Source organism: Nelumbo lutea, chromosome 7, assembly GCF_056320005.1.
Source record: "Nelumbo lutea isolate HS-2025 chromosome 7, American lotus-T2T, whole genome shotgun sequence".
Taxonomy (NCBI): domain Eukaryota; kingdom Viridiplantae; phylum Streptophyta; class Magnoliopsida; order Proteales; family Nelumbonaceae; genus Nelumbo; species Nelumbo lutea.
In genome coordinates, this window is record NC_142690.1 from 7,055,111 (window position 1) to 7,067,837 (window position 12,727).

The 12,727-nt window shown below is 34.7% G+C and overlaps 1 protein-coding gene across 2 annotated transcripts in view; it reads left to right on the forward strand.

The window, feature by feature from the left end:
* Positions 1-12,372, forward strand: part of LOC148844875 (insulin-degrading enzyme-like 1, peroxisomal) — a 134,018-nt gene extending 121,646 nt beyond the window's left edge. For both annotated transcript variants that reach the window (XM_088955746.1, XM_088955748.1), the window contains exons 16-26: positions 1,110-1,205; positions 1,304-1,493; positions 1,794-1,855; positions 6,169-6,273; positions 7,355-7,556; positions 7,648-7,856; positions 8,221-8,345; positions 8,429-8,480; positions 8,575-8,661; positions 10,857-10,979; positions 11,807-12,372. In XM_088955746.1, coding sequence (XP_088811872.1) covers positions 1,110-1,205; positions 1,304-1,493; positions 1,794-1,855; positions 6,169-6,273; positions 7,355-7,556; positions 7,648-7,856; positions 8,221-8,345; positions 8,429-8,480; positions 8,575-8,661; positions 10,857-10,979; positions 11,807-12,202 — 1,647 coding nt within the window. In that variant the 3' untranslated portion in view covers positions 12,203-12,372. The remainder of the gene's footprint in view (positions 1-1,109; positions 1,206-1,303; positions 1,494-1,793; positions 1,856-6,168; positions 6,274-7,354; positions 7,557-7,647; positions 7,857-8,220; positions 8,346-8,428; positions 8,481-8,574; positions 8,662-10,856; positions 10,980-11,806) is intronic.
* The last annotated feature ends 355 nt before the right edge of the window (positions 12,373-12,727 follow it).

Sequence of the window (12,727 nt, forward strand, 5' to 3'; positions counted from 1 at the left end):
TACTCTATTATAAAAAGTGTTTCAGCTCTATGCTATTGAGCAATTGCATCATCTAGTTTAAATTTGTTGAATTTAAAAGAGAAATGCCTAATAGATTAGTAACTACTATTATGATTTTCTGTATGTATATTGATATGAAGAATTAATCATAACAAATAATATGGCTATCCAAATACCATTTCTATTTTTATAAAACAAAAATATGTTCTTTAAGAACAATTTGCCAAACAGATATACTTGTTTTGTGCTGTAATCTTTGCTTAGCCACTTTCTCTCTGGCTCCTCATTTTAATCCTATGATAATTATTGCAACTTTATTTCTAAATATAGGCACTGTGGTGCTCTATCTTTATTGATTTGGCATTTTCTCTCCATTCATGTTCTTCATACTATCAATAGTTATATATACTGTAGTCAAGAAAAAAGTTTAAGCTTTTTGGTTTTCTGATGGAAAGTTCATTACTTTGCTTTTGAGAAATACTTCTGTGCTCAATAATAAAATTAGAAATTTCGTTAGGAATTTAATGGAAATTTTCTAATTAGTGTACACTTTCTCAATTTTAGGGAGAGTGAAGTTTTTCTTTACATACTACAGATAATGTTAATACAGACATGATTAAAAGCAAAAGACCCATGCTACAAATATAGTATTATGCATTGGGTATGGCAAGTTTAAGGAACAAAGTGGTCATTAAAAGCCACATGTTTTTTTTTTTTTTTTGATAACTAATTTCGTTAATAGCTATATAGACACATTGTGGTACAAAATCAAATCCATATAACTTTTATCATATTGTCTTTTATTTCTGCAGAAAAGAAATATGTAAGCTCATGCTCAATTTTGGAACAAGTGTATGTGATATGTTGCAAAACACCAAATGGAACGTTTTAGCAGAATTATTGCCTGTTTTCCATATAAATCATGTAATTATGTGAATTCCATAGATTGATATTTTGGGACCCTGAAATGGGGATTTCATAGGAAATTTTGGCAAATTTTAGGGAAACCTCAAATCATTTTCTGAACCTAATGTTTACTGTTCAGTTCTGGTTGATTATAATCTGTGGAGCAACTTGATGGTTCATCATATGTTCTAAACCTTTTGCAGAAATGGATAGATACAGCTCCTAATGATTGTTTACATCTACCAGCACCCAATCTGTTCATTCCCACTGATTTGTCACTTAAAGATGTACAAGGAAAGGTGCAATCAGAACATCATAAACCATTTCTTTGTATTTTGTAAACTACCTTATTTATGAACTTTTTTCCAAATGACATGATTTTTTGGATTTGAATCAGGCTAAATATCCAGTTCTGTTAAGGAAGTCAGCTTATTCAAGGTTATGGTATAAGCCTGACACAATGTTCTTTACCCCAAAGGCATATATTAGGATAGATTTCAACTGTCCCTATGCGAGCCACTCTCCTGAGGCGCAAATTCTTACTTATATCTTCACACAGCTGTTAATGGACTACTTGAATGAATATGGTAAGCTGTTTAGTGTGTATAACATGGAACAACTGTTGTACCATTAAGTTTTATCCAGTTAATTTATTTAATAAGGTTTATTCTGATCAAAAAAGCATGAAATTAAAATTTTTTTACATGATTGATTTCACTGGAAGCGATAATATTTTTTTATCTCTTGCATAAACCTTGATGCTGATATAATACATACTACTTTTCTTTCTGTCAGGTATTTGGCATAAACCTTTTCTTTCATTCTAATATTTTTTTTATCTCTTGCATAAACCTTGATGCTGATCTTACTTATTCTGTATCTTTCAGCTTATGATGCTCAAGTTGCCGGTCTTCACTATGCCATATACCTGAAAGATACTGGTTTCCAGGTTACTCATCTTTTTTACATTCTATAAGGATTTTGCATTTTGTGTGATGAGCACTCATGTTCAATGGCAAAGTAATTGTTGATTTTAAAAATTTTATTATCTTATTTTGTTTTATTTTTTATTAAATTTGGTTTTTATGGTCAAAATAAGTTGTATACTTAAGTGGTCCTAAGTCTTAGGTCTAGTATCAGTGGGTATCAATTATTTTAGTACTTAACCATAAAAAAAAATAACAGAAAAGAAAAGAAAAAAGTCTCTTAGTACTCGTGCATGGTGCCATGACTAGTATAATAATATGGTTAGATCTCCAGTCATTGTATTTTTATTTTATTGGGATAAATAACAAGAATTTTTATTAATAAAGTAAAAAATAGATAATTATTTACCCCACCCAGAAATAAAGAGCTGTCTGTGAAGAAAGCAACAATATACACAACAATAGGATGTCCTAGGGTGATCTGCCAAAACCACCAAGAAAGTATGCTGAGAGAAGCAATACGTATAAAGGTCCCTACTTCAGAAGTATTACACCCGAATTGAGTTCTCTATTTCCAACAGCAGACCTAACTAAGTATTCTGCAACCTGATCATGATTAAAAGCAAGAGACTTAGTAAACCAGTTGAATGAGATTTTTTTATGAATAATGAAATAGATTCATTAAAGAAGCTGAACTAGGAGAATTAGGAGGAGAAGATGGAAGACAAGAGATAGATAACAGCAAAAAGGAGAAGGAGAAGATGGATCCTCTTCCATCCTACTAGCCTCCCCCTAAAGAGGATTCCTGGGAGATTGAAAAAAGGATTGAGACTTGAAGAAAACCACATCCTTGGTGACATACTTTTTCTTGGTATACTGGATAGCATTAAAATCCAACTTTGTTTTCTTAGGATCCTTAACATGGATGGAACTACACAACCAAAGACTCTAGGAGGAAGGGAAAAATGTCTGGTTAAGAATCTAACTTGGGGAATTGTTGATTTGACTATTGATAAGGAGACTGAAGTGCAAATGGGTATTTATCATAAAGTATAATATTGATAGAAATATAGAAAGTTATAAGGAAAGGTTAGTTGCAAAGGGATATACAGAAATCTATGGTGTTAGTTATTTGGAGATTTTTGCTCCCATGGCCAAGATGAGCTCAGTTCATGTTATTTTTTCCCTTAGCTGCCACATATTCTTAGCCACTTTTTCAACTTGTGTCGTTTGATAATCAAGAACATATGAAACTTAAGGATTTTACAAATGCAAATTGGGTAGGTCTTTGGACCATAGGAGATCTACATTAGGTTTTTACACATTTTTTTATGGTAATTTAGTTTCATCGGAAAGTAAAAAGTAGTTGGTGGTATTGATGCAGAGCAGTCCATGATAGGAGTTAGTGGTATTGATGCAGAGCAGTCCATGATACTGTGTTGTGATAACCAGGGCACCATCAATGTTGCCCATAACCTAATCCAGCATGATAGAATAATCATTTCGAGGTGGACAGACACTTCATTAGGGAGAGGATGTCTTCAGGAGAAATCTGACTGCCACATGTTTAATCTGAGTGCAATTTGCAATGTCATCACTAAAAGAGTTGCCAGGAATAACTTGGAAAATGATCTATGCAAGTTGGGAATGGTTAACTTCTTTTCCCAATATGCGGGGGAGTGTTGATAGTTGATAGCAGTTGAGATTTTATTTATTTCCTTTTGTTATTAGTTATTGGGCCTTGGCTCATAGTACGGTGTCTATTTTCTTTCTAATAGTTACCGCTCTACTAAGGGCATATTTGTCTTTGAACACTGATTTACGCTAAAGTATAAATAATAAAAGGATGGGGCAGCCACCTCTCATCTATGCTTCCCTCTGCTTCTCCTTACTTTTTCTTTCTTCTTTCTCTTCTTCTTGCTCTTCTAATCTTCTCTATTCTAAGATTGGTTGCAGTTTTCATGTTTATTTCATTATTGAATCTTATTTCCATGTATCCCATTTAATGAGATGGTCCTTTTTGATGTCCCCTAGTTCAATAGGAATTTCCTCATGATTTTCTATAATTTCTTAATAATCAAGACTAGGGTCCTATAGACTGAAAAATAAAATACCAGTTTAAATAAAAAAAAGAAAATTGTTTGAAGATGGTTTAGCACTTGGTACCCATTCTTCTATGGAAGGATTAGGGAGCAGAATACCTTCCGTTATCCACAGATAAGCCACTTAACTATTTGTAATGGTTTGCTGCCATTTGGAGTCTTATTTCAAAACTTGCATTTTCAAATTTTGTTGCCCTATCTCACCCAAATTTCTTGGATTGGTGGTTACTCTTTTTTCCTTTTCTTTTCTCAATCTCTGTGAAGAACCCCTATTCTAAAAAGATTGTTCACACTTGCACTTATCAAGTACCTCATCTAAAAAGTCCCAAGTCCATTCATAAGCTTTTTTGGGATCTAACTTGAGAAGGGAACGAAAGAAGGTTCTTTTGTTCCCTCTCCAGACCTTAAGCACCTTTACTTTCTATTAGAAATTAATCAGTGTTCTATTGGTCATTGGACAATGTTTCCACTTTTTGATCTCTCTAGTCTCTCCAAGAAATATTTATTCTTATGTTCTGTTTCTGGTTCTTGAAAATTTATCCAATTCCTATTGATAAAGCTATCCATCCATTTAACATTTTTGTAAAGTCTTATCTTAGAATTTTTGTTGTACTCGGTGAATCAACTCAGAAGGTCTTTAAGTTCCTAATTTTTTTGATTGGTAATAGAAAAGATTTTATTAACAGAACAGCAGAAGAAAATTATACAAAGAACTTCCCAAAAGGAGGTGTGAGATGCAGCCTCCCAAAAAGCACCGAATTACAATTGAACCTGAAAAAGATGATCCCTATATACCCCTTGCTTAGCTAACAGTCAGCTATCCCATTAGTCAATCTCCTTTCCCACTGAATTCTTATTGTCATTATTTTTTTGATAAGTAAAATTCTTATTGTCATATTGGAGATCAACCATCTGAATCTTTTCATAGCTTCCCTGTAGGTCCAAACAACAGTGTCTGGATTCCTTTGCCACCCAATTATCAGCTTCGAATCCCCTTCAATTAGCAATCTATCAATGTTCAACTCTCTACAAAGTTGTGCTCCTGCAAAACAGCTTCAAACTCAGCTTGAATAGTGTCCCCTACACCAATAGGCCTTAAAATAAAGCAACTATACTGCCATCTGCATTCCTTAAGCACCCCTAATTCCTGAGGGTCCCAGATTCCCCAAGCTGCTACCATCAAAGTTAAGCTTAATGAAACCTTCAGGATGTACCAGGCTCTAGCCAGCTTTATGTTCAATTCTGAGCTCCTTGCTACAACTCCTCAATTCCTCCAAATATCATCATAAGAAAGCAATGAAAAAATATTCATAGTTTTAGCCCAATGGATAGCCCTACTTAAAGTGCAGTCCCAGATGGATTCCTTGTTCCTCTCCTTATTGCTGAAAATTCTAGCATTCCTCTCCTCCCACACTGTCCACACCAGGGCAACCCTAGCACATCTCCACAAGATCTTGCCCCTTCTCTTAGGCCATCTAAAGGTTGAATGGTCAAATAGACTACTGATCTGCAAAGATAAAGACCACCTGCAACCAAAGGGCAAAAAAACCTTTCCCAAAAGCCTGCAACAACAGGACAAGTGATTAGCAGATGGTAGCAACTCTCACTATTAGCTTTTAAGATAAAACACCAATTGGTAGAGAGACAACAGAAGGGTCTTCTTTTTTATAGGTTGTCTAAAGTGTTTAACTTTTCATGAAAAAGCTTCCCAACAACGAGATCCAACCTTGGGTGGAATAGGTTTTGACAACCAAACTTCTTTAAAGGCGAATACAAGCACAAGATTGAGAAAAAAGAAGCACAAGAGAAAAGGGTAGGGTCCAAAAGAAAAGAATCAAGGACTTATAGAAGTAAGGCAACCTGATCAAACTCATGGTCTCTCAGACCTCTTCTCAAGCCTAAATCCCAACTAACACCAGATGAGGGGAAGAAAGAAGCAAAGCATTGTCGTTCTTAAAAGCAGAGAGAGAGTACAAAGAGGGAAAAAGGTCCATGAGAGTCAAGTTACCAACCCAAAGATCTCCCCAAAACAAAAACTTGTAATCATACACCAAGAAAATTGAATTTTTGAGGATGATGTTGGGTCGCTTTTACTGATTTTCTAAGCATTATCTTTGTCCACCTGCTTTGCCAATTTATTTATTGTTTTTAAATTTTAATCAACACCAATATATTTAATTTTCCCATAAATTCATCTGTGTTTTTTTCTAACTTTTTCTTGCTTCCCTTTTTAGGTGATTGTGTTGGGTTATAATCACAAAATGAGGATCTTGTTAGAAACCGTAGTTCAAAAAATTGCTGAGTTTAAAGTAAAACCGGATAGGTTTGCGGTTGTCAAGGTAAGTGGATGGCTTCTTATTGATTATTGTCTACTTCATGTTTTTTTTTTTTTTTTACTTTTTATTTTCCCATCAATCCATATTCAAAGAAGAAACAATATATAGATTTCTATGGTGGTTTCACTTTCTCCAGCACCCACCACACAAATGCACACTGGCACACCCATGCCTGTCAAGTGTGCAGCAATTAATGCAGCTTAGTCAGCTTCAAAAAGGAAACTCTGCTAATCAATGATTTAGTGCTGTCTTTGGGACTTTTCAATACCACAGGGGTTAGTACTTAATTTCCCATGTCAATAAAGGGCCATTGCCTAATTATGATCCCAACAATCTAGGATCTTGGGAGGGGTAGATTGGATAGAACCCTAAACTTTGGCATTTTTGCACCAAGAGGATGCTCTCATAGTAAATCCACATTTTCATGCTTGTCAGCCCATGATTTCACCGTAATGCTAAGCAATAACTCTTGTTTGAAAATTAATCATATTGTTTTTCTGTTATATTAACTTATAATAGAATGGTTTGTTCATGTCCATAGAAAACCAACTAGAGCACCTGTTAGAAAAAAGTGATCTATTACAAATTGAAGGGGCTAGAAGATCTAGGGGTATCAAAAAGGCCTTGGGTGGAAGTAGTAAGAAATGACTTAAGCGTCTGTATTGTAGTAATGGATATGGCACTGAACAGAATGGAATGGTGAAATGGGATTCATGTAGCCTACCTCATATAGTAGGGACAAGGCTTAGATGATGATATTGATCAGACAGGGTTATGTATTTCCACAGAACCTTTAGAGAATTATGATTGTCTTGCTAACTGTTGTATCAGTATTAAGGTAGTTTTGAAACTTCCAATTATGAACTATTGATTTTTAAATTTTTTACAAATTACAACAATCTTTTTCAAGAACCATAGTAAATAGCTGAACAATTCTGTCAAGAACTTGAGGTATAATTTATTAATATACCGTTTATGGTAGTTTCAAGGTTAAAGTCCTAAAAACTCACAAAGCATCATATTTTGTATGCAGAGAATCAAGATGAGGCAAGTAATTGACACCTTTATGTCTTTCTTTAATCAGGAAAGTGTGACAAAGGAGTATGAAAATTTCAAGTTTCAACAACCATATCAACAAGCTTTGTACTATTGCTCTACAATTCTAGAGGATCACTCATGGCCTTGGAGTGAAAAACTTGAAGCTCTTCCTCATCTTGAAGCCGATGACCTTGCAAAATTTTCACCTGTGATGCTCTCAAGGGTTTTCTTAGAGTGTTACATTGCAGGTTAACATATTTCTATAAACTCAATTATTGTTTAATGGCTATTACACGTAAGCCTTGTTTAGATACTTAACACCAACATTTCTTTTATCAGGAAATTTTGATCAAAATGAAGCAGAATCAGTGATCAAGCATATTGAAGATACTCTCTTTAAGTGCCCCCAACCCATATCTAAGCAGTTATCCCCTTCTGAGCATTTGGCAACTAGAACTATTAAGCTTGAAAGCAGTCTTAGTTATGTCTACCCTATCGAAGGACTAAATCAGAGTGACAAGAACTCTGCATTAGTCCACTATATTCAGGTACATCCCAAGAAGAATGATGTTTGTAGGTGGGATAATTATTATATGTTCCTCAACTTCCTCTGGACAAGGTTTGCCAATACACTCAAGGAAATTTCAATTCTAAAAAGTGGGAAATCTCTAAGAGGTTTCAAAAGAATAAAAAATCTTTAAATTGAATTTACGAAATGTTGAATGAGTATGTAATGTGTAAAGAAAGGGGATAGGCAGCAGAAGCTCACCTAACTTATGCTGGGCTTGGCACTAATATGTTTGTGAATCATGCTTTCTTTTACAAATCTATAATATTTTAATTGACAGCAATTAAACCAATAATTTAGTGTTGAATGTGATAATTCAATTGCTTGCTCTTATTGATGTGTAGGTTCACCAAGATGACTCGGTGTTGAATGTGAAACTTCAACTGTTTTCCCTTATTGCAAAGCAAGCAGCTTTCCACCAACTTCGCTCAGTTGAGCAACTTGGGTACATTACTGTTCTTATGCAGCGGTATGTCCTGCTTGTCCCTAAACTTCATCCTTCACAGTGTAAATATTATTTGCAATAAAATTTCTGATTTTTTCCACATGTAGGAATGATTTTGGTATTCGAGGACTGCAATTTATTATTCAATCAACAGAAAAGGTGTATAACATATCATTATCATGATATCCTTTCTTCTTTCATTTCAATTACCATTTAGGTCTTTTCTAAACAATATCAATTTTGGCCTTAACAGGATCCACAGGAGGTAGATTTGAGAGTTGAGGCATTTCTTAAGGTGTTTGAGAGCAAACTTCATGTGATGACAAATGATGAATTCAAGGTTAAGTTCTCTCTTCTTTCAGGATCATTAATAAGGTCAAGGTTTGTTAGAGGAAGTATGAAAAAACAGTCCTAAATCTCTATGATTGAAAGAAAGGGAACAAGGGTATCAATACTGATTATCTTGTATGAAAAAAGTACGACTAAAACCTACTAGCTACCCTCATTATTGTAGTCCATTAAAACGAAGAAGCCAGTCCTACCCTAGCTAGGCCATCAACAAGAAAGTTTGCAAGTTTGGAATCCATCTGAATGAACTGTTCATTTAAAGTGCCAATGGTCTGGCATCCTTGATGTATTTTTTTGGATGCCTACCTCCCATATTAGTGTGAAGGCATCCTTCTCATGACCACCCAAGGATCCTTCTTTATCCTTCAAGCTGGACTCTATCTATCCCTATGGAGAGTTCCAATTTCAGTCCTGCAAAGATCTAACATCTCTTCTGTTAGGGAATTAGCTTTTACTTGTGTAGCCGGATTGTATTGTCCGGTGGTCTTAAGGAGCAACTTCTTCATTCCATTAGCAATTGCTTCACCAATCGCACACAACTAAACCTGCTCTTGAAATGGAAAAATGGGTTTGATGGAAACTCTATATTGATCCACATCGATGCCTATTACCACTAATAACTTTCTTAACATCTTTTCCCATGACCATCATTTTGAAAGTATGTTTTTCCAGTTGTTTGTTCCTTCAGAATAAGAACCAATATCAACTTTCAAATGGCATTGCAAATTCCAGGTTCAAAAAGATAGATCCATTATCAAAATAAAAATAAAAAGGTAAGTCCATATTTTCTCTTCTTATAGCTAAGAGAAAAGCATAAAGATCCTTAAGATGGTCATACCTCTGTGATAAAATCTTCTTAAAGCATGTTTATGTTGCCGGGGTAAAACAGAAAAATAAGCAGCAGAAGATTTCATGCATGAGTTAATCAACCTTTGAACCTTCACAATTTTCTTTTGACTGACCATTTGATTTATAGCCCCCATTCCAGGATAAACCAATGCTATGAAAACTGAATCAGAAAACCAGGATGGGGTTCCAGTTCTAGTTTCCTTGGTGAAACCTTGTGGTTTAACCTAGAAACTGCCAAACTTGGCAGAATGGAGTCTTCTCCAGTTTTCCTGGTTCAACTAGATGCTCTGGTTCTCAAGGAATTTGGATGAACACCTTCCACCAAGTTTCTCCAGGACAACATTTTTAGGAGAGGACAGTAAGTTTCATAGGAAGAGTTGAATCAAGAAAATACCTCCCTAGAAATTTCAGGGGATGATGACCTGCTCTGTTCAATCCTTCAAGGAGAGAATTTTTTAAACTTGATGAGTTCCAATTATCTTTTTATTTACTTTACAAAGAAATTCTTGAATGTGCTACTGATTTCTAAGTGTTGAATTTGAAGATTGCTATAAGCATGCCTTTGAATATAAATTCCCAGGGATGTTCTACTGGGACTATTCTATGTTGCATAGAGCCCAGTACTTTTGTATTGCACAATCAGGGTACCATCTCATTGGTATCAACTTCAATATCCATACTGCAGATATAATAGCAAATATATCTCACCAACTGAATTAATTGTGTGTATTTAATAAATGGCTTTATTGTTTAATGTTAAAGAAAGAATGTTAACCATACTGCTTTCTAAAGATTGTGATTAATTACACAATTGAATCATCTAAAATGATTTGTGACCCATGCCTATAATACTTGTAGTTCATATATTCGAAGGTTTTATTTGATGGTTTTCTATTTTGACAGCATTTAGATTACCAATATAAGGGTCTCTTCTAATCTTCATGACATGTTGCCTAATATTGTTCTTACTAATGTATCCTAAATTCATCCTGATGTTGTGACTTTCTTTAGGAGCTAATTTCCTTATTTGGATCTTCCATATAAATGGGGATTCTAGCAAGCAACACGTTGGAACTTGACCTCATTGTCACTAAAATAACAAAACTGGCATGGTGGGACCTGTAATAAAGTAGATCAATCCTGTCTTTTAGTGCGTCTTTGGGCTATTTAGAAAAGCACTGCTTGCTAGCATAATTCTTATAACCAAATTTTGTTATTTATTTGTCATTAGTGTTTTATGAGGGTTTCTCTATCTCATTGAATTTCAGAAAGCTTCACCATGTTTGAGTCACAGATCTGTCTAGCTAATTACATTTTTCTTCTTTTTTTATTAAACAGAGCAATGTAAATGCCCTCATAGATATGAAACTTGAAAGGCACAAGAATTTGAGGGAAGAATCTTCATTTTACTGGAAAGAAATTGTTTATGGTACCCTCAAATTTGACAGGAAAGAATCTGAGGTATGAATACATTACTTTACAAATATGATGTAGGGGTCAACCTTATGTTAAGTGCATTGCAACTAAAACATAATGTCAAATTGTTGGGTGAGAAATGAGGATTAGGTTTTAAATTATTACATTACGTTCTTCCCTTTTCAAATCCTAGTACTTATTATGTGTAATCCCCGTTTGGCCATTCAATTGGGCCCTAGATCAGGTTGATCAGACATCAAACCTCCAAGCCCCTAAGATTTGATAACAGCTTAAGTGACTGAATTGAATGGACTTATTGTTTTGTCCTTTAGTAGATAAGCTAGTTATAGAATAAAATATTTATTAATATAGTAACCAACCCAACATACGATTCAGGCTTTGAAGAGCTCAAAAATCTACTTAATGACTTGTTGGCTGGGAGATTAAGCAACAAGTCATCAGTTCAGCCACTTTAGTATCTTGCTACTTTTGTTTTCAATGTTTTACTTTCCGGTGCTCATTTTTGCAAAATCCTGCTTATGTTAGTATTCTTTTAAATTTCAATTATGAGTTACTAGCCTGATTTTACCATGTGTGGTTGAGATCTGACCAGTTCTGCAGTTCCTTATACAGATCCATAGGAAATCCAAATTCCAAAACCTTGCTTAGATCCAAGACACGCAAAAGCAAACTCTTTGGAGTGCATATCATATTCAATAGTTATAAATCGTTGCATCCCAAATGAAACAAGTAAAAATAAAATAAAATGGAATTTTCTTACTGCACGATCTAATTACAGCATATTACATCCATGACCAAACACCTTAATCTGGAAATAGTCGTCAGCTTTAGTCACTTGTTGCAATAAACAGGTTGCAGCACTGGAGCAGCTGACTCAACAAGAATTGATAGATTTCTTCAATGAATACATAAAGGTGGGTGCACCTCGCAAAAAGATGCTCAGTGTACAGGTATATGGGGGTTTACATTCTGATGGCTATAAATTAGCCAAAAGTGAACCTATTCAACCACAGTCTGTTCGAATTGATGACATTTTCAGCTTCAGAAGATCACGACCTCTATATGGCTCTTTCAAAGGAGGCTTAGGTCACATGAAACTACAGATGTTTCAACCTGGTTGTACAGTAACTGTGAGAGAGCCTCCATTGACGCAGCACTGCTCATTAGAGTTATCAAGCATGGGAGATATTGGTCGTAATACCACTAACAGATCACAGTTACCCCATAAGGCTTCTCTCCCTTGTTAAATCAAATCAAAGAACTACCTTGTTCTCATCTTTTATATGCAGATGTCAAATACTTTTGTGGCATACTTTTCTCTGAAATTGTTATGATAAACATGAGCTGTCAGAATTGTCTATTTTTTGCTCTTACATAACATAGTGCAATTTTATCGAGAAAATTTCTAAGATTATACCACACGCGACCCCAATGAAATGCAAGCACATCTGCTTTGAAATAAAAAAAAAAATCAATTTCTGTGACAAGAGTTCTTTTTTGTTGTCAAGTTTAAGAATACCAATGGTGGATAAGATAGGACCATAGGCTGCAAGTTTCAACGAGATAACGATGTTTTTGTTTCGTGGATGTTACGAGGAAAAAAAGGGTTTCTAAAGGAACCAATGGGGGGAATGTTCACCAGAATGAATATTATGTTTCTATAAAAATTCACCTCAACCAAAAAAATAAGGCAAAAAACTTTTTTCAACTTATGTTTTTTTCAAAAAAGTAAAAAAAAAAAAAAGAGTATAATTTGATTCAGAACAAGTTCC